The sequence below is a fragment of the Leptodactylus fuscus genome, chromosome 6 (genome assembly GCF_031893055.1).
Source record: "Leptodactylus fuscus isolate aLepFus1 chromosome 6, aLepFus1.hap2, whole genome shotgun sequence".
In the NCBI taxonomy this organism is placed as follows: domain Eukaryota; kingdom Metazoa; phylum Chordata; class Amphibia; order Anura; family Leptodactylidae; genus Leptodactylus; species Leptodactylus fuscus.
The window spans coordinates 104,496,879-104,519,643 of NC_134270.1; the positions used below are offsets into that span (position 1 = coordinate 104,496,879).

The following is a 22,765-nucleotide window of genomic DNA, read 5'->3' on the forward strand; positions in this document are numbered from 1 at the left end:
AAAAACACATGCTACCCACTGTAAAATTTGGTGGAGGTTCCATCATGCTTTGGGGCTGTGTGGCCAATGCCGGCATCGGGAATCTTGTTAAAGTTGAGAGTCGCATGGATTCCACTCAGTATCAGCAGATTCTTGAGAATAATGTTCAAGAATCAGTGACGAAGTTGAAGTTACGCCGGGGATGGATATTTCAGCAAGACAATGATCCAAAACACCGCTCCAAATCCTCAGGCATTCATGCAGAGGAACAATTACAATGTTCTGGAATGGCCATCCCAGTCCCCAGACCTGAATATCATTGAACATCTGTGGGATGATTTGAAGCGAGCTGTCCATGCTCGGCGACCATCTAACTTAACTGAACTTGAATTGTTTGTCCAAAATACCTTTATCCAGGATCCAGGAACTGATTAAAAGCTACAGGAAGCGACTAGAGGCTGTTATCTTTGCAAAAGGAGGATCTACTAAATATTAATGTCACTTTTCTGTTGAGGTGCCCATACTTTTGCACCGGTCAAATTTTGGTTTAATGCATATTGCACATTTTCTGTTAGTACAATAAACCTCATTTCAATCCTGAAATATTACTGTGTCCATCAGTTATTAGATATATCAAACTGAAATGGCTGTTGCAAATACCAAAATATTTAGAACTAAAAATGATTAAGATTAATAGGGGTGCCCAAACTTTTTCATAGGACTGTATCTTTTCATTCTCCTAGTGTCAGCCTCCTAGTGGCCAGGTCTATATCCATGGTGCTGTGTCCCCAGTGAAATAAGCGAGAAAAGTGACAACAAACGGGCATTCAGCTAACCCCATTATAGTCAATAAGATCCATCAGGATCCATTTGTGTCAGTCATTAGTCAGATTGGTTTTCCGTTCTTCTAGTCTAGCGCCAGACCAGAAAAATGTACTGCCCCGAAGCATAAATAGTCCCCACTAAAAATCTGCCTGGCTCATCCTTTGCTGTCAAGTTTTTAAAAGTTCTATTTAGGGCTTGTTCACATCTGCGCCCGGTCTCCGTTCATGCAGGTTTCCGTTTCCTGCACAAAACTGAGCAGGAGATGGAATTTGAATGGGTTTGAAAGATGTCCGGTGAGCGTTTTATGCTCTCCGCCGCGAAACCATTTTTTTAAAAAATCGGACACAGAGTCGGACATGCAGTACTCTGTGTCCAATTTTAAAAAAAACGGTTTAGCGGCGGAGAGCATAAAACGCTCACGGCCGGACCCGGTCTGACAGCTTTCCGTCTTCTGCATGCAGAAGACGGAAAGCTGAGAACGGACTCCGGGCGCTAGTGTGAACCTAGCGTTAGCAGTTTCCAAGAAAGCAAAGAAATACAAACTAGTTCTCCTGTAGTTCCTCCTTTTGGAAGGTAGCTCCAAATAAATACAAACTTCAAAGATGTCTTGAAAACATGAGTCAACCCTCGTGTACTTATAGGAAGCTCCTTCCAGAAGAGAGAAGAGCTAATTTGCATTTTTCGCCCAGAAGTCACAGGGAAGCATGCATAGCCTTTAAGTCCCTCTACACCGGAAAGGGTGGTGACCACAAAGAGACATTATCCTTCTGACTGGGAAAGCATGGTCACACTCTTGGTTATAGCCCTAGGCTGAAAACTGTACAGACCTAGCCTTACTTATAAAGCTGCAGGGGTACTAAAATTGTATTTATTTGAAGCAAAATTCTGTGAGCTACATGAATCAACAGCACAACTTTCTCTCCTGTCTTGAGTTTGCTGCAAGGTATCAGTGCAAATAAAATATAGAAGTCCTTTTAGCTCACAGTAGTTATAGGTCTGTGTAGGTTGTAAACATGTTCACAGTCACTGACAGCAAGCTGAGATTGAATACCGCTCTGAAATATTACATATTTTATTTATACATTCACTCACATTATTGGGACAACAAATGAAGCCATTCTCCTTCACCAGTGCTTTCCAGCGATCCAAGAGCTGGGGGTTAAAGGTCGGCAGGCCAGGGCGGAGGTAGTTCAGCTGTCACATGACATGCATGTTAGATATCCTTATTGGACCTCAGGTATAACTAGATGACTGCAGAATATATTCTACAGATATGACATGACAGCAGACAATAGTTGTAGACAGTGCACTTACCTTCCCATATTATACCTATAAGCATTGCTGCCATCTCTAAGTATAGTACCTGTAAACGATAGACACCATACATTCTCAAAATCTGCCTCTCACCCTCCTGCTGTCAGGTACCAAATCCTCCTTCTTTCTCCTCCGACTTCCTTCTTTTGCCAGCTCGTCCTCTGCAATCTCCTGCAAATGGAAGACTGCGACTTGCGCTGAGTGCCTCCTAACCCTACCACTTGGGGTCCGCTCAAAATCCTCCATCACTTCTGTCTGATTTGACTCTGGTTCTGGTTCCACAGAATCCTGGAAACAGAGGGAATACTTTTTTTTTCAACATTCTAAATTACTTTGTGAGTGAAAAGTGATTGCCCCACTCCCATAAATCCCATTTTTTATAAGCAGTCACAGTTCAGTATACTTCAAATAGAGTATTACATAGAATGCATAATGCAATAGTTGGTGCAAGCTTTCAGACATGGCTGCATTAAAATGCTGTCCTTCACCGCACAGTTATACCTCCTGAACGTTTCCTATGTCAACTGGCGTGTCAAACCTCTAAGTTGACTTTATATTTCATTAGGCTTCATGCAAACAGCCACACTTTTTAAATCACAATTGTACATCAAAGTGCAGTCGCATTCATTTCTGTGGGCCCATAGACATAGATGTAGTTTATGCAGCTGTGTGTCCGGGTGTAGTGAAGAACCATAAAATATGGAGCAGGTCCTATACTACCTGTATAATGTGTCATCCATGCCATAATTGAGAGGTACATTGTACACAGTTGAGTGAATATAGGTGATTAACTAGGTTCACCCGTTTTCAAATAGAAAGTGTCCCTAGGATTACTAGGTCTCTGAGTGACATTGAATTTCTGTATATCATTACCTACCCTTCCCCACGTTCCCTCTTGTTTCTTGTCCTATATGATCTGCGTCTCTTTCTGGCTGGGACTAACTTTTTGATATCAGTTTAATTTATTGGTTTTTTTAGACAATATGTGTTTTATTAATTTATGTTCTTGCACTGTTCACAAAGGAGAAATTGTGGACTCATTATTTGCTATGTACCTCACCTGGTGCCAGTATGTATTCAGGTTTTTCTGTAGCTGGACTAATATACATTAGTTCCCCCATCACTGATCTTGTTTGAATATTGCTAACATATCGTATTAAGGAAAGTGTCTTGTTCCTTATCTTTTTGGAGATTGTAATTCTCCACTTTTCCTGCCTGCACACAACATGAAAATTAGCATTAACCTGATGCTCGTTGCTAATAATAGTCATAGCATTTGGGTGACCAAGGTAGAAAAAACACCATGAAAAATGTCCAATTTTTTTACAGCCATCTTGTATCCAAGGGGCACCAGTTTTCACAGATGCCCCATACATTTGAGTGAAAAATTGGACATGACCTATATTTTTACCAACTCTCAAAGCCTAAATAACAATCATGTGAATAGTCCCCATTCGCTGACACTGAATTTAATGCTGCCGGGTAACATCCGATAAAAAACAAAACAAAAAAAAAGAAAACAAGACGTCACACGGCCATTAATCACTGTTGTGTGAAATTGTGCTGCCCATCAGCTAACTATCGAGCAAATGCTTGCTTGTCGGCTGATAACATTGTTTATGAAGGACAAGAGATGCCGATTACCAGCAGTACATCACATCATATCATGTAAACAGGGCAGTGTTGCAGATATTCTATGCAGCCAAATGGGGGCAAAACAATTACAATATACTGTGTTCCTCCCCATTAATTTTTTTGGTAGCCTGTGTAATTAGGCCAATGCAAACAACTTCTGATCAACATTATTCTTTTTTTCAGTTGGTTGAGATCTAGTTGTCTAATATAGCCATAACTTAATAGGAGCCTTATGATTTCTCCGGTAAAATGCACATTTATGACATCTTCCTTAGGAATAGTCACTCACCAAACAGTGCTCTGAGCGTACATGGTAATCTCTCCCAGCCTTGGACTGGTAAGACTTGTTACACTGAGGGCAGGAAAAATGCAGCTTTTCACGGTCACACTGCTGTGTCCCACAGCGTTGGGTGTGGTACTGATATCCCATCAAGCTGGAGAATGTGGCTGAGCAATTCTGGGATCACATAAGCACAAAGTACACACAGTGTTACTGCTAACTGTGCATAAATAACAGGAATATATGGTATTATACAGTTAACTGCATACATGCTTAGGACAGCGCAATTTCCCCATCTGCTTCAACATTTTTCGCAAGCGTTCCCGCTCTCTGGGATCCTCCAGTGGATTACCATCTGAACTAGAAGACTAAGGAAAGAGGGAAGTAAGAGAATGTAAATACAGTTGACCAGTCCTCAGCATTTAAACACAGCTTTACACATTAGTCCTTTAAGCTGCAGAGCTGAGGTCTCAGCATTCCCTGCCAATTCAATGTGTGCTTGGAGTTTTCTCTAGCATTTTGTATTATGAGAAGTGTCATCTTTACACCAGGCACTGTATAGTAATCCAATATATAAAAATTAACTGTCTGCTACAGATGTGTCAGGAATGTGTCTGTTAACAAGGTTTCTGACCTTCCGCAATAACTAACAGAATTCTTTAGGACCCGTTCATATGGTGGAATCAGAGCCATTTTAACACTTTGGTAGGCCCTGTGCAATGCCTCCAACTGAAAACGCCGACTGCGCATGTCCATCGGCCATTTTCCTGTGGCTGAACGGACAATCGTGTAAGAGGCCAGAGGAGAATGACCAACGGACATGCGCAGTCGGCGCTTTCGTATGAAGACACAGCGAAGAGGCGGTCATGAGAAGAAGATGGAGGGACTCAGTGGAGAGTCTTCAGGCAGCACAGGGGACACCCCTGTACTGTTTGAGCACAGGGGGACCACCCCCTGTGCTGTCTGGAGACTCATTTGCATACGGAGAAAACTGAGAATATCACCAGAACAGCGAAGCGGAGAAGAATGCTAAAGGTAGGGAAGAATAGCCTTTCTTAAGGTAGTGCTGAAAAAAAGGATTCTAATAATAGAATCCCTTTAAGTGTGTATTGTCTATGTCCTAAATAGGATTAGTACATCTGGACCATTGCTCAAAAAAAGCATAGTATTAACTTTCTCGGACCTTTTAGAAGCTGCAGAGTTTAGAGTTGATCTTACCTTATTGACATGTTCTGCCATGGTGTGATAATTTAGCCCAGCTTTGGACTTGAACTGCTTCCTGCATTGCTGACACCTCAGAGCTTCTTGCAGCTAATTATGAAAGACAAGTAAAGTTAGAGCATGGCTACTGCACAAAAGGCATCTTCACTAAAATAGCAGTCTTTAACCTGTGTTTCACCAGTTTTACTAACCTAAAACACTCAGAATTCCCTGGAAGCTGCATGGTGTCATAGCATGCTACAAATTCCAGTTTCTCAACAAGTGGAGAGCCACAGGTTGTTATACTATAATTCAATTTCTGTAGAACTGAAAGTCCTCTTGTTTATTAAAGCTATATTTATTTCTCATTTTGGATGTTGTAATTGTGTTAAATGTAAATTAATCATGCACTTTTTTTATGTACAAAATGTCATCTCATTCATTATGCAGAACATAATGAACAGACAATAGCAATGGACACTAATGACAGTCACCAGCGGTAGTGTGAACAATCCCTTAGTGATTTATCTAGCTTTTAAGAATCTAAAATATTTGTAAATAGATAGATGAATATTTGGATCACAGATTGGAATGATCAAACAAAAAATAAATAAAACTTAGCGTTTATTAATACTCATAAAAAGTGGATATACCACCAAAAGTGTGAGCTAATCACAGAAAATTAGGCCCTGGGTGTAGGCAAATATCTATGTACTGGACCTCAGAACAGACCTCAGCCGCACCAATGATATGATTGATTGATTGACTTGCATACTCAAAATGGTTCAGTTATTAGTCAGTATTGAACCATCCACACCAAGAGGAAAATTATAAACCACTATTTGCACGGTCAGAATGTGTTTCCCCCACCAGTGGATTCTAGTAGGTTCATCAGGAGCCATGAATATAGTTCAGCAATTATCAACCAGAGAACCAACCTTGCCTCTCCTGTCATGGATCCCGCCCATATGTCATACACAGTAATCCTGACTATAAATTCAGAGAGCAGCAGCTAAAATCCCTTCTGATAAATAAGGGAGCTTAGATGTGAATAACAACGGTGAAGATGCAGTTTAAACTGCAATTTCTGGAACTCTAATAGTGAGCTCCATTAGAGTGGTCAGCCCCTGAGTGGTCGCCCCTGAATTTGGAGCAGATTCCTACCGGAATCCGCCTCCCATTGTTTTCAATAGGAGGCATAAATTGCAGCAGGACGCAGAAAAAAGAAGTATCCTGCTCAATCTTGCCGCGGATTCCGCTGCTGATTTAGCCGCGGTGTCCACCCCTCGAGACTCCCTGCAGATTAGGCCCATTCATCTGGGTCTTATCAGTAGCGGGATGCCGTGACAGAATGCCAATGCACTGCATCAGCATCTTGTCACAGCTAGACCACAGCGAAAATGCCAGTGGCGGAAAATGAAGAGGAATTCGGCCATTTTTTTTTACTGAATTATAGTCTATGAGATCTGCGGGTGTCCTTGAGTATCCACTGTTTTAGGGGACAGGCAACTGTGAACCTATCCTTACCTGTTCACAAACATCCATGTGTTTCCTCAGCCCTGCCATGGTTTTGCGTGTAACAGATGAGCAGTTGGGGCAGGTCACCTCACCCTTCTTAATACTCAGACGTTGGCACTTGTCCTCCACACTGCCTGGTACAAGGGGAGAATATACGCACAAAATCAAAGTGATGTCATTATTTGTTTCAGTATCTTTCTTTGACTTCTAAATATACACATGGGGTATCCTGAAGTGAAACTTCCTTGACTTCTAGACATACGTGTGGGGTGTAAAGCACCATTAATTCCATGATGCTTTACATTTGAGGGTTTACATGCATAATACTAACAATGATCAAATGGCACAGTGGGATACAGGGCCCGGTCCGCAAGGGCTTACAAGTAAAGAGGGATAGAGACAGAAGGGGAGAGGCTTTTCAGATGGTGATGTGGTGACAGTAGTGTTATTGGAGGTTGTAGGCCTTCCTGAATAGGTGATCTTTCTATAAAACAGTCAAGATCTTACAAGCTCTTTAAAATTCAAAACAGAGGGATAATATCACATATATATTGTCTCTAATGTTAAAGAAGTTCTTCTGGATTAGCAAAATATGGCCGCATTCTTTCAGAACAGTACTACTGATATCATACTTTACTATGGTACTGACATCAGTATATATTTGCGACAATGAATCTGAACTGCAGTACTGAAAACATACCATAGACATGGTGTTTCTGGAACAAAGAAGATGCTCTTCTGAATCTGCACAACCTCTCTGGTGAGAGAAGCCATTAAGGGGCAAGCTAAAGCACTTACATATTGTATGGTGCATGGGAGTGTAGCAAAATAGACAGGTTTGCAAAGGAGTAGTATACACAAAACAGTATTAAAAAAAAACAAAAAAAAAAACCCTACACGTAATTTTAAATTAAGATGGTTTGCAAAGTTAGTTATTTTTTAAAATTTTTTAGATGTTTTTATATGAATTGTACATTTTAAAATAATTATAAACGATTGCTAGAGGTGCAATTGTTGAGGTGGTGTATTTTGCTTCTTACCTGAAGGAGCCTTCATTATGTGCTCTAGTCTTAAGTTTGCACTTTCAATCTTCTTTTTTTGTTCCTCAGCTCTACCCTGCACAGTCCGTCCCTGTCTTCCTCTGGACTTATCCTCAGTTTTTCCCAAACCTGTAAAGATAAAAATGGAACCTGAGTTACTCATGATATCAATACTCTGTCTGCAGCACTACTGTATGCTTATTATATACCTAAGCTCATTAATAGAATAAGATGACTGCTGAATTGGAAGAGTATATTTTTTGATGAAACCCTTGAGACATACACTGACAGACTCATCCAAGAGTTCACACTTAAGGATTGTAGCAGTGCAGCAGGCAGGTTTTAATCAAGGAATATGAAAATAAGAATGTATATTAATTGAGCATTCTCTGTGTGAAAAAAACAGGAAATTATATGACCTGCTGGAGTGGGGAAAAAAAGAGTAGAATTCCATCTAGCAGGGTCCAAGATTTGGACAACTTAATAAAAATCATTAGAAGTCAGCAAAGACAACTACTGAAAACAACTACTGAAAAAAAGTGTTCACTGCTCCGGCAGGTCCTCAGCCTAGGGAGCGAGAGAGGACACATCTCCCTAACAGTACAATGCTAAAGTCCTTAGGAAGGAAAAGAGCAAGTGTAACAGGTTGCTGTACACAATGGGTTAAATCTGTCAATGGTATATTGTGGTGCACATTTGGCGCAAGGCCCTTTCTTGCACAAAATATGCACTACAACCCCCAGTAATTTCTCACAGCAGTTTCCTGGCATGAGTTATAACTGACTTTGATCTCCATTCAGGCGCAGAGGTGTGTAACTAATTTAGTTGTGGCCTCTTCATAAATCGGTCATGTCCTGTGTCAGTTGAGACCCTAGTCTTAATAAATCCACCCCACTAAGATTTTGTTTGGTCGGAGATAAGCAAAGACTCACCCAAATAGTCAGTTAGTGCCTGGCAAAGCTAGAAATTTTGAGTTTATGGTTAGTTTTGTGTGGCATTCTACAGTATGTGACCCCTGGAATGAAACTGACTGAAGTCAGTTTAACCCTTTCACTGCCAATCACGTAGCTCTACGTCCTCCCAGGGTGTCACTTGCCTAGCCGAGGACGTAGCTGCTACGTCCTTACTTCTAATGCCCATATCTCAGGACTTGTTTGGCCTATGAAGATAATTTTAGATTCATTTTAAGGATGATAATCTCATCTCAAAACGGTGAAAATTGCTCTGGGTACTGGAGGTGCAAAATTTCCAGAGACCCTTGGCAGCGAAAAGGTTAAAGTGGAAATTGCTCTGTGTTGCATTCTACTTCTTGCTGTGTCATTCTGTCTAACCCAGGAAAAACGGTGATCCCCTGAGCCTATTTCCCCGAAAATGTCACAGGAAGCATTTACAAGTTAAAGTTTTTTGCATGCAGTTTTGAAACCAAAACCAGCAGCAGATCATTATGGGATAAAGTATAAAAGTTCTACCTCACATTTTCAATCCAACCCTGGTTTTTCCTTTAGCATGTTCATTTACACATTGCAGTTAAAACTATGTGCTGTAGGTGTAATGTGTAGGTGTCCCAATACTTTCCAGGGAACTAAGCAGTGCCATATTTGCTCAGACTTAGCTATATGGTACCAAGACGTTACCCATTAGTACTTTATGGTCCTCAAATACTGTCAAACAATGCCATACAAAATTCAGAGAACACAATTTAGAGCTTTGAAGGTCCCCACCAAAGAATGGACACTGCTGAGAATGATGCACTTTTCTGAAAAGTAAGACTGCCCTCTACTGACAGCAGCCAGTATAGCTAGGTCTGTCCCAGATGAGATTTAAGAGGAGAATGAGCACCCAAAATATAGGACAATTATGTTGGTCAACACATCACTGTAATTACCTTTTAAGCCAAAGGTGGTGGTGATAGATGGTTGTTCTCCTGTGAACTTCTTCGGAGTCTTTTGTTTCCTTCCTGACTCATGAAAGAGCAGAAACAAATAAAATATATGAAAATAATTTCAGAGGGCAATAAAGAACCAGAACCCATTAATAAAGATAGAAGCCATACAATGATTAATAAACCACACCAACCCTCCCCTTACTGTGCCTCATTCTCTCTGGATCCTCATCAGACAAGCATATATCCACTTGCTTCTCACTATCCTTGGCATGAGTGATGTCTCCGTTCTCCCCAGGGCTCCGTAATGTATCAGACTTCAAAACCTTTCTTGTTGTGGATCCTTTTTTCATTAGCCTTGGGGCAATATAAAAGATAATACTTAGACACACTAATATTAACAGTAGTGGACAGAAACTACTGAAACTGGAACTCAGTCACATTGTCATTCATTGGAACGTAATTGAGCTTATTATTGGACCCAACACTGCTAATAAATGTGAAGATCAACTGTAGCTGTTTCACATAAATATAGAGGAAATATGAAGATGTCCTTAGATTAGAATGGTGTCCACTGTTGTCCACCAGTGTACTTGTGGGCCTATTTCCATGCCCACTTATTCAGTTCAACCCAGCCAAATAGTAAAGCAGTAACACTGATTTAACTGCCTAAAATGTCGGGTTGCCATATTTAGGTTCTTGTAATTTTGGGGTACCCCTTGCTTTTCTCTTTTGCCCCATTAGAGACTGCGTGTGGGTTTGGCCTGTTTTCTCTGCTCTCCTCCTTGTCTGAATGGTTCCACATCAAGTGTTTCTGTAGCTGTGGTCTTGAGGCAAAGACAGCTTCACAGTGCTGACAAGAAAGCACTATCCGGGATAAGGGGGGAGCCTAGACAATAAGGAAAAAGAAAGTGGGCAAAAAAAGGATGCACTACAGAGAGACAGTCTGTATTAATACATACACAAAGTATAGCTCAAACCCCTTGCTAATAGAACAGTAAGGCTGTATCCCCCACAAATCTGTTGTTTTGATTAAAGGGGCTTTCCAGAATTACTAAATGGATGGTCTATCCATAGGAGAGGCCATCAATGTCACATCAGTGGGGTTCAACTCTCAGCAGATCAGCTGAATGTAAGGGCTGCAATTCTCCAGCTGCATCTCAGTCCTGACTGCAATACCAGACACAACCACTAGAATACAGCTTTCTCTGGTAAACAAGGAAGTGGATGCAGAATTCACGGATTCTCCACATGAACTTACAATGATCACCATGCACTTAGTAAAGTCAGATCCTTTTAATTTCTTACTATATGTTAATTGGGGACAAATCTCAGTTTTTATGCTATAGTTCGAAAGAAGCTGTAAACTCCCCTTAGTGGAGACTTGCCTTTCACATATTAGTGAGTTACAACTATGTAACTGCCAGAAAACCGCATTAAGTAGTCATAGGCTGACATAAAACAGTACTTTTTTCATGAGTGGTTTAAAGGAATTTGATTTTATATGAATTCTTTGATCTATAATAACTCTTGGAGACATTAAGATATGTTAGGGAATTGCTGTATAAGGAATTCCCTAATAAATACATAGGGATTCCCTTTAAATAAGCATCTTTATGGGCCCTCTATGTGCTCTCATTTTCTTCTCATCATAAAGCTATAGACTGCTTGCCCAACACTGAACATCTTGTTCTTACCCCTTGGCATCGTTGATAATGTTGTTTCAGTCCATACACATTAGGAAACTCCACCCAGCAGCCTGAGCTTGGACACCGCACTCGTGACAGCGTCTTAAACATTTCTTTCCACTCACTGATCAGGGAGGGCTAAAATAAAAAGGGGCAAATTATGTGAAGAGTTGGAATGATAAATAACTGTTTGGCAGCAGGTTTTAACAGGAGTGCTTGCCCTTTGCTCTGGCTCATCTGATAACTTACTTCTGATACTATACAATTTTAGCCAATACATGTTCTCTGCAATATTTCTACTGGATTTTTTTTTCCAGTTTTTCTGTTCCTTTACAACTCCCAGTGTTACATGAAGCCAACCCAATTTTGGTTTTCTATGATAAAAGTGCATCAAATATTAGGTTAGGAACACCCCCTCTGATAGTACAGGGCTATGGACGAGTACTGTCAGGGGTGGCGTTCCTCACAGCCCAGCTAAACTGTCAGGAATGCCCTTCTGACAGTGGGCAGAGATCAGTAATGGCACTAATATCTCCAGTCCCGGGGCACATAACGGGAAAGCTGACAGTGCACTGAATTCATTGCACGGTCGGCTTTCTACCGGTGTATAAAACCGCATGTGCATGAGGATATGAAAAGTCCTCTTTAAATCCTGAATTTGACCTCTGATGTGGCCTTACAAATTAGGTCTCTGGTGGTCTCATACATGCTGTAGGAATGTGGGGAATAATCCATTAAGAGACAATTCTGGAGGTATCTTATCTTCTAGAGATCAACAGAACTGGGTATGTTGAAATCGTATGCCCAACCCTTTTTTCCCCTAAAATCTGCAGTTGGAGGAGAATCAGAAGGCCCACATTCAAATTAAATAGTTGACAGATCTTGACTGAAATCTCTTCTCTTCCCCTTTCTGGCCCAGGTCAGATCTGATAAGTGGGGGATTTAACTTTGGGACCAAAACTTTATATGCCCCTTTAAATATCGTCTTACTGGTATTCCTCGCAGCTCGCGATTTCCTGGTCTGGCATATCTCTTCTGAACTGTTCTCTTGTTGTAATAGCTTCCTGGAAACACACAAGGCAAGATTTACAATCAAACTGTAAATTTCATCATTCTTGGTTGGAGTATAGCGAAAGTCTATCTTTCTCTAAAGTGCACCAAACAAATTATTTCTAGAAAAAAATAAATAAATAAAAATGTACTGAACATCTTTTCTCCAAAATTCATTTACCACACTGCTCCACCATGCAGCATTCTCCTCCATTACTGTAACTTGTTACTGTTCACACCTTGCTGTCAGCTTCCTGGCTGATTATACATTGCTGCTTAGAAACAGTCCCTCCTCCTTCTTCTCCCTAAGAATCATCCTTACTGCTAGAAAGCGATCACACTCCTTGTCACACCTAGTAGTCTACAAATGTGGCGACAACAAAGGCGTGCTTCAAGCACATTAAAAATAACTCTTAAGGGGCAACATCACCAATAAATCTGCTTGTTTTCAATGAAATGCAAGGTCTTAAATGGGAAATCTAGCATTAAAATAAAATGTCTACAGACCCCTGTACGTAAATTCATAGGGACTGGGGGTCACTATTCTAATCCAAGAAGGTCTGGCTGTTCCCAAAGCACATACTACTGGATGACATATGGAAAAGTCTATTTCTGTCAGGGGTGGCCATAGTTCCTGTATAATAGTATTCTCTATTTCAACGCTTTAAATATAGATGGCAACAGGCAACTTCAAGCATAATTGGTATCTGTCTGTATCTATCTATTTGTCTATCATGCTATGCAATAGAATTTACATTATGTTGAAATGTGATACTTTGGAGTCAGGCGGAAGGGATCTGACAACTGCTCAGTAGGATATGAAAGTGTATTTCAAGTATCCATGAGCATATATGGGTTAAAAAATGTATAGCTATATACATAAAAAATTATGAACAGAGAAATAATCTGATCTCTATGTTGCAAAAATATTACAACATTACCCTAAATGTACAGGTACAATCAATATGACCCCTGGCAAGCACTCGGACATTGTCTTAGAGGCACTAGGAAGGTGCAGAGTCACTGGAGCAGACTTTATTAAAACGGTTACATTGGGGGGCGAGGCCTGATCATGGCCCTGAACAGACACATGTAGTGAGAGCTCCAGTCTTAAGCCTGCTGACATAGCCAACCACTAGCGTCTTATTGCCAGAAATGTCGCCCACATATCGGGTAAACCCAAGAGGAGACCCCAGACTCCCACCAGCACTTGCAGAGATATCTAGTGTTTCCTCAGGATCAGCAATACAACAGCTCCAGAATGGTGTTATATCTGTCCTGCCTGCTGCCAATTCCTTGGCCTGTACGCCCAACTGCCCACCTCAATTGCTATGTCCTAACCTGGAGATGGAACCTACCTCTGCCTGGCACCGAATCTAGTAGCCTTGAAGGATCACATCAAAGTTATGTCTACAAAATCTGATATGAAATATTATGTCTCGCGGCTTGAAATGGTTTGCAATTCTGCACTTTGCACAAGGATGACATCACGCACCTCCACTCCAGAGTCTCCACTTTGGAGTCTACAGTTCATACCTTACCAACAGCAGCAGCAGGGCTGTTATCAGCTCCAGCTAGGTCACCTATGACATAGTCACCTACACAATGATATAGCTGACGACATGGAGAACCGCAACCAGAGGAACAATAGTCTGGTGAGGGGTCCCCTGATGCCACAGAGGCCAAGACCTTATTCCCTTCTTACAGGGAATCTTCACCGCTCTGCTTGGGAGACCGACTGATGCTCCACTATTGATCAATAGAGCTCACTGCATCTTGGGGCCTAAAAGCTTAGATAAAAAGAGGCTTCATAACATAATCTGCAGCATCCACTTTTACCAAGTGAAGGAGAAGATCATGATTAACTGATCTATCTGGAACAACCTATCCTAGCTGCTATGTGTGACAAAGGCCTAAATGGTCACTACATTTTCAGACAACTGAGTCTCATTTCATAAAGCATGAGATTCTGAACTAAAATGTAATGAATTTTATTTTAAAATGTGGTTGTGTTCTGCCTGAAAAACCTCTCTAAAGCTCCTGCCACTAAGTGTCTCCCGTCTAGCTAATTTACAGATGACTCCTTTGTTACTAAAGAAGTATATGTCTCTAGGTACATTAGATAAGCAAGATGGAAAGACAGTGAGGTGAGGGGTTTTCTCTCTTAGCACAATCTATACGGATGGGATGGGCTTGTGTGGTTACATATACAGTTCCTTGCAAATGTATTGATACCCCTTGAACTTTTTCACCTTAAAACTATAACCTTAAATATATTTTATAGATTCTAAGTGACAGACCAACACAAACAGATAATTGTGAAGTGAAAGGAAAATACTACAAGGTTTTCAAAATGTTAATCAAATAAAAATCTGAAAAGTGTGACATGCAAAAGTATTTAGTCCCCCTATATCAGGGATGCCCAATACGTCGATCGCGATCTACCGGTCGATCGCAATGGATGTATGGGTCGATCGCGGGATGCAGCCAGGCATCCTCGCTGTCTGCTTCTTCACAGCGCAGGCTGAGAGTTATCTCTGGACACTGGTAGGCTGGGGCTGCGGCAGCCCCGCCTGCCAGTGTCAGTAGATGACTCTCAGCCTGCGCTGTGAACAAGCACTTGCAGGCCGCTCTTAGGGATGGAGAGGGCCGGGGTGCTGCTTCTTCACAGCGCAGGCTGAGAGTCATCTACGGACACTGGCAGGCGGGGCTGCCGCAGCCCCATACTGCCAGTGTCCAGAGATAACTCTCAGCCTGCGCTGTGAAGAAGCAGACAGCTGGGATGCCTGGGCTGCCACCTCTCACAATCCGCCCGGCCACGCCCACATGCACAGTCCCACCCACAAACACGTCCTTCCCTGTCTACAGGCCCACCCCGGCCACGCCCGCCCCGGTCCCGCCCACAAGAAGTGGGTAGTAGATCTTAGGGCTTGGTCATTTAAAGAAATAGCTCACATGCTGACAAAGTGTGAGCACCCCTGCCCTATATCTATTCTTTGCCGAGACACCATTCGCTGCAATTACAGCTGCAAGTCTTGTGGGAGTATGTTTCTACCAGCTTTGCGGATATAGAGACTGAGATTTTTGCCCATTCATCTTTTGAAAATAGCTCAAGCTCAGCCAGATTGGATGGAGAGTGTCTTTGAACAGCAACTTTCATGTCTTAAGGATGGTGTGTTCAGGGGGATAGCGCTTTGCATTTAGACTAAAAAGTTAAATTTTGGTCTTGTGACCACCAGAGCACCTTCTTCCACATGTTTGTCGTGTTCGTGACTTGTGGCAAACTACAAACGGCACTTCTTATGTCTTTCTTTCAACAATGGTTTTCTTATTGCCACTCTTCCATAAATTCCATATTTGTGGCTTGCACGATTTATAGTTGTCCTGTGGACATATTCTCCCACATGACCTGGGGATTTCTACAGCTCTTCCAGCATGACCATGGACCTCTTGGCTGCTTCTCTGACCAGTGCTCTACTGACTTTATCTGTTAGTTTAGGTGGACAACCATGTCTTGGTATGTTTGCAGTTGTAGAATACATTTTCCATTTTTGTATGATGGATTGAACAGTGCTCCTTGGGATGCTCAAAACTTGGGATGTTTTTATAACCTAACCCTTCTTTAAACTTCTCCACAACTTTATCTCTGACCTGTCTGGTGAGTTCCCTGGTCTTCATGATGCTGTTTGTTCACTAGTGTTCTCTATCAAACCACAGAGGTCTTCACAAAACAGATGTATTTATACACATACATATACATATTTATATAGACTAAATTACACACAGCTGGTCTCTATTAACTAATTAAGTGACTTCTGAAGGCAATTTTGCACACTGGATTTTATTTAGGGGTATCAGAGTACAGGGGGCTGAATACTTTTGCATGTCACACTTTTCAGATTTTTATTTATCTGCTACTTTGTGTTGGTCTATCACTGAAAATCGCAATAAAACACATTCAAGTTTGTGGCTGTAAAGTGACAAAATGTGAAAAAGTTCACGGGTGTGAATACTTTTGAAAGCCACTGTACATGCAAAATTGTATGTAAATAAATCAAACTACTTATATGCTCACAGCCTCAAAGTAAAATGCAAAATGTGCTTCAGCCAAAATGGGGAAATTAGCAGCAGAAAAACTGATCGGACATCATGTATGAAGGCTTTTACAGTCATAGAACAGACTGCCCGGCAACACCCTACCTATTTTCCAACACGAAATGCTAGTGCCACAGCCTACAAATATCCCACCAATGTTTTAAAGGGGTTGCATGAAAATAGAAAATAAGTTTTGTTTGTCCCCCAGAAACTGTGCACTCTTGTCAGTGTCTGGTACTCGTGCTTAGTCTCATTTAAGTGTCATGCCCTTCCCTATATTATGTTTTTGACCTGTACTTGGATTTCAATAACATAAAGAATGATTTAATCAGTCTAAATCTACGGTATAAAACCAACAAAGGAATTATTTCTGGGTGGTTGTCGGCAGAGGAAGGGATCTCCTGGGTGCAATTTCAAAGCACGTCGGCATCCAAGACAACCTAATCGAGAGCAGCGCCCTGGGCATTCACGTCACAGCCCTTTGAAGATGTACCAGAGGGATCTGTGTGATGCCTGCAGCACCAATACTAAAGGAGAGTTGATCTTGAATAGTTAAAAAAATAAATGAGACAACCAATGCAGGCATCACAGGGCAAACCTTAATGGCAATGGAACGTTATAAACCAGTGGGCGTCGGATACACTGCTCCTGATATACTATTTATTGACAGGGATCAGGCATCACATAAGATTGAAGCGTACTACAACCAGGTATTCAGACACTCAACACTGTTGCAGACATCCAGGAAAGCATTATGAGAAGCCAAAGCAATTATCTCAGCAGAGCAACAAGTCAACGTGTGCCGAAATCACTCACCTGAAGCCATACCAAGGCAACTGTGCAAGAGATAGGGTGATATAATGGTGGGTTCACACAGGGAAATTTTGTTGCATTTTCAGTCAAAACATCTAAGGGTAAGTTCACACGGTGGAAGTGTGACTTTTCCACTCCTGCTTAGACCCAATTGAATGGGCCTAAGCAGGAGGGTGTCTCGACCCGCAGACGGCGCAGCAGACTCAGCTGCGGAATCCGCGGGAATCAGGGCATGTCGCTTCTTTTTCCCACTAGATGAAAAAAAAAATTGCTAGCAGGAAAAAAAGCAAGTGACTCCCATTGAAATGAATGGTAGACGTTTTTTGTATACGGATTTTGAGGCGGATTCCGTGTCAAAATCTGCCTTAAAAAATTCCAAAAACATACCCTAAGGCTAAGGCAAAACTTTGTGAAAATTCCATAGATAAAAATGCAGTGTTTTAGAGTACAAAAAAAGTTATTGAAATTCTTTTGATCTCATCTACACTTTGCATTAAAAAAGATCTGCAGAAAAGCTGCATTTTCAAAAATACATGCATTTTTAAATAACTCACTATGCCAATTTTAGCTGCGGAAATGCAAAAATTGTCCCTATAAAATAAGAAATAAGAAAAGCAGCAAAACGCAATGTAAAACACAATGCGTTTTAGCAGCATTTCTCTACATGGAGCCGAAAGAGGATCTGTTATCAATTATAAAATACTAAATTCCATAATTGGGTGGTAGTATCTGCTAGACCTGTGTCATTTTTGTCTCTTAATTTAGAATCCTTCATGACTAAAATGCGACGTAAAGTGGACTCCTGGTGTAAACTCCCCCTTTCAGTAGTAGGGCGCTGTAACTTACTTAAAGAGGACCTTTCATCAGATTGGGCACAGGCAGTTCCATATCCTGCTTTCCCGATCTGTGCCCCGGGTAAAGCGCTATCAGTCCCGGTACCGTAGCGCTTTACAGTCAGAAGGGCGTTTCTGACAGTCAGTCAGGAACGTCCTTCTCCACAGCAGCGCCTATCATGCTGTACAGTGTAAGTGGTGAGGAACACCTCCCTCCGCTCCTGATGATATTCGTCTATGGACGAGCACTGTGAGCAGAGGGAGGGGGCGTTCCTCCCCGCTCACACTTTACAGCGCGATAGGTCCTTCTGACTGTAAAGCGCTATGGTACCAGGACCGATAGCACTTTACCCGGGGCACAGATCGGGAAAGCCGATAGTGCGCTGAATTCAGCGCACTATCGGCTTTCCAGCAGTATATGGAACTGCCTGTGCCCAATCTGATGAAAGGTCCTCTAAAATGGTCCTTATGCCACAATTATTATATCTCCTTCATAATTCTCCAGTGTGGATACCAATGCAATACTTTAGGAAAATTCATAGTATTTTCAGGGAATTAATTTGGCAGAAGAAGGGAGCACGCATCAGTCTAGAGGCACTACAGCGGGACAAGACGGAGGGGGGCTTGGCAGTTCCAAATGCCTGGATTTACTTTTTGGCAGCGCAATTGCAGCAGCTTCAGGGATGGGGACTTCCGCTGGGCTCGGTGAGATTGGGCCATCTATGTGGGCAAGATACCCCTTGGACTGTTCCAGTGGCTGTTTTGGAGGCTGGTCCCCTACCAACCGCTCGTTCTCGACTAGGGGGAAGAAGCTGTTAGATACTTGTGGCTTTACTACATTTACTCCTCTGTGGCATAATAATCACTTGACTGAATTTACTGTGCTAATAAGCTTCGAGGGGTGGAGGGATAAGGATGTCTTGTCCCTCAGTCATTTCATAGATAACGGGATATTTAAGACCTTTGCAGACCTTCAGAGTGATTTTTCTATACCCCAGATGTGGTTTTATCAGTATCTCCAGCTTCGTCATGCCTTCCATGTTCAGAGTAGACATACCCCCCTGACAGTTGGACTACACCCCACACTGCAAAATTCCATAATTGATTTGATTCTCACTGTATCTATGATCAATTTGTCATTTTTATTTTTAACATCTGTCCTTCCATTCACAAGATATTGCCCCTGAAAAATTGTTATGTAATGTAGTTCTCATTCACCAAGTGGACAGGAACCTTCTGTTCTTCTCATAGAAAATAAAGGGGCTATCGCCCACTTGGTGAATAAAAGATAGTTTATATAACTCTTCCAGGAATCCATATCATTTGAATAGGTGGACGGCACAAAAAGATTCAAATGGTGTATGGCATTTAATATTTTGTACTGGATGACAAATCCTTTTTTTTAAAAGGTAACTTAGTATTCATGAAAAGTTGAAATATGTATAGGGTCTTGTTGGGCAGTTTGTATGACTGATAAGCCTTCATACATGGTGTCCTATCAGTTTTTCTGCTGCTAATTTCCCCATTTTGGCTAAAGCACTTTTTGCATTTTACTTTGAGGCTGTGGGCACGTACAATATGAAACAGTCTGCCCTCCGCCCCTATCTGTTATAACTAGTTTGTTTACATGGAATTTTGCCAAGAGTAACGGTACAAGAGTAAAAAAACTGTTGATAAAAGTCCAAGTGACTATGATATAAGGGGACCAGGAACACTGAACTGCAAATATATGCAGATACCCACTACATTCTAACATCTATCATGCAGGCATGACAAAAGAAAAGAGTAAACTATGAACACAGTCAGCCACCTTTGCCACGTCCCTAAAAAGCGTTCCTACGCGTTTCATCCTTCATGGACTCATCAGGGGCTAAATAGCAAAGTAATTGTAGCAGTAACAACTAAGATAACACGGTGGTGTGGTCTGACCGCTAGCAGGTCCGCGTAGGGACTCTAGTTTGGAGACGCAGCCTGACTCTCATAGCCACTAATCTATCTCCATACGGCGGTTTGATACTTGTCTCTCCTGTGTTGGTGTGGCGTTAGGCCAGTAACCTCACAGAACAGCTTGTGTGCGGCTGCCCAGCCACATTATTTGGAGATGTCTGACATACATCTATCTGACATGAGAGTCAGTGTTTGCTATCTCATTATTTGACATCTAGGGAGGTAGGATCATTGTTCATACATTTGTACTTCCTGGCTTCCTTCCACCTGGGATTTAGTGTGGGGGTTCTGGCCTTGCTTTATAGAGGGTCTTATGTACATTTTTTAATATAGCCTACTATGGCATTTTTATCTATATAATCAAATAAAAGTGAAGTTTTATTTCTTAATTCCTGGTGAGATACCCCTTACAGTGAATAGAGCAAGACTCCTAGTATCATATTTATTTATGATGCTAGGAGTCCCTGCCTCCCAGTGACATACTGTCCGTACTCTAATTGGCATAAGACTGTATGTTGCTGTTAGGCAGGGACTACTAGCATCACAGATAACTATGATGCTAGGAGTCCCTCCCCCAGCATAAGGCGCACAGATACAGATACATTTTCTGGCAGCATCCTCAAGGAACTTAGAGCATCATAACTGCAAGAAAACTGTGTGAACCCAGCCGTACGCATCTGTTTTTTTATTCGCATAGACACATGCATTTCTTGCAACCGCACATATGTTGCATTTTTGATCAGTATACAAAAAACAGCAAATGCATTAGTGCACATACAAACATGCATAATAGCACTCTAACACTACACTCACTCTAGTCTCAGCCTATCCATTGTTCTGGTTGTCGACCAAAACAACAGATAGGCAGACAACTACAACGGCGGTCACTTATGGAACCCAATGGACCCCACTTACTATAATCAATACAGCTCACCACGCTCAGGACATTTTCAGGGACACTATCTTTAAACAGCTCTAAATCCAGAGCTGTGGGAGCTAGAGACGAAGTCTTGGACTTTATTTTTTTAAAGCCAGGAAGACCAAGCTCATGTCTGTAGCCCACATTGATTTCTAGAGGCACCGGAGTTATAGGTTAGTAATATTTATTTGAGCTCTAAATTCAAAATCTGCAATAAAAAGTGACAATTTGGTGCTGTGTCCTGGCATGGGAAGCTCTTAGACGAGCTGGGAGATTTCTGGCCAACCTCAGACAGCGAAGCCCCGAGGCACCCGCTACTACACTGCATGATTTGGCTCCAGCTCCACTGCAATTGGGACCTGACGTCCCTGCCTCCAGGCAGCAGAGGCTTCAAGACACCCATATCAGAGGAAATCGAGAGACCCAACTGCCAAGGCCCCTGGTTGAGTGGGGACTCCACCAACACATGGCCTCCCTCTACCCACTTCACTCTATCACTGCTCAATAAGGACAACCCTCTACCAACATTTATAGCTAGATGGAAGAGGGAATTTGGGACTACCCTTCCACCTCAAGATTGGCTCTCTGCCTTGGCGCTTTTCCACTGGTCCAGGCACGATGCTACATGTTTGGTGGAAATGCCCAAGACTCCACCCCCTTTGGCAAGAGATCTGCAGAGTCATTAAAATAGTCACTGGTGTTGCATCGGAGGATAACCCAGCCCCTCTCCTTATCTCCACCTTTCCTCGCAGAATTCAGAAACATGTCTGTAGACTAGTTGGCTTCATGATGATTGTGGCCAGGTTCGGCATTCGGCATTTTCACTGCTCGTATTATGCCCATCTTCCTTGACCTCTCCTTCAGGCTCCATGTCTCTTTTCCCATATGCTCTCACTCTATCACCCATTGTTCTTAATGGCATTTTTCCTTGTTGTTCATTGCTCTGGTTGCTCTTGTGTACCTGATCTTCATTCATATGGAAGATGCAGAGGGACTTTTGGGTCCCCGTTCTCTGCGTTGCTGGGGGTTCCCAGTCGTCGAACCCCCAGAGATCTGACACATAACCTATGCTCTGGATAGGGGAGAAGTTTCTTTAATAACAAAACCTCTTTAGGTGCAAGTAACACACTATCTACCAAACGCAGTTATAACTACAGTCAGTTCTGAAGCTAAAGGTGTTTTCCCTTAAAGTAAGAGAAACACCAATTAATTCCAGAAGTTGAGCGGTTGCCATAGCCACCAATCTCTGCTGCATTATACAGCAGAGACCCAGAGTTAATACCTGCAATTAGTGCCCATTTTACCAGCGGCACATGGGCACCGCCATTTTGAGAAGGATCATCGGGATCGGTGAACTGTTGCCATGACAGCCAGGAGCCTATTGAAGGTACTCAGACCTGTCTGGCATTAACCTCTATGAAACCTGTAATAGAATTGCCAGTAATTGGCAATTGTAAGGCATTGCATTAGTGATCAGACCACTTTCCTTTTTTCTAAAACACATATAAAAGTAAAAAGAAAATAAAGTAAAGACATACACATTAGGTAACCCTGTATTCAAAAATGACCAGTCTAAAAACTTATAAAAAATTTGTTGCAAATTTGGTGAAACACTGTTTTTACGTTGCCCGTCTTAATTAAAAATTTGATTAAAAAGCATTCAGAGCAACAGACATTCCCCAAAATAGTAACTAAAAAGTAAATCTAGTCCTGCAACAACAACAAGAAAAAGACTCCCTATACATCC

At 41.9% G+C, this 22,765-nt stretch overlaps 1 protein-coding gene across 1 annotated transcript in view; it reads right to left on the reverse strand.

Moving 5' to 3' along the window:
- ZNF512B (zinc finger protein 512B) overlaps positions 1-22,765 on the reverse strand; it is a 35,319-nt gene that overhangs the window by 8,281 nt on the left and 4,273 nt on the right. Inside the window, 12 exon segments of the mRNA XM_075276916.1 lie at positions 1,897-1,998; positions 2,212-2,406; positions 4,043-4,210; positions 4,303-4,401; positions 5,252-5,344; positions 6,761-6,885; positions 7,792-7,920; positions 9,677-9,748; positions 9,879-10,030; positions 10,390-10,562; positions 11,371-11,499; positions 12,352-12,425. Coding sequence (XP_075133017.1) covers positions 1,897-1,998; positions 2,212-2,406; positions 4,043-4,210; positions 4,303-4,401; positions 5,252-5,344; positions 6,761-6,885; positions 7,792-7,920; positions 9,677-9,748; positions 9,879-10,030; positions 10,390-10,562; positions 11,371-11,499; positions 12,352-12,425 — 1,511 coding nt within the window.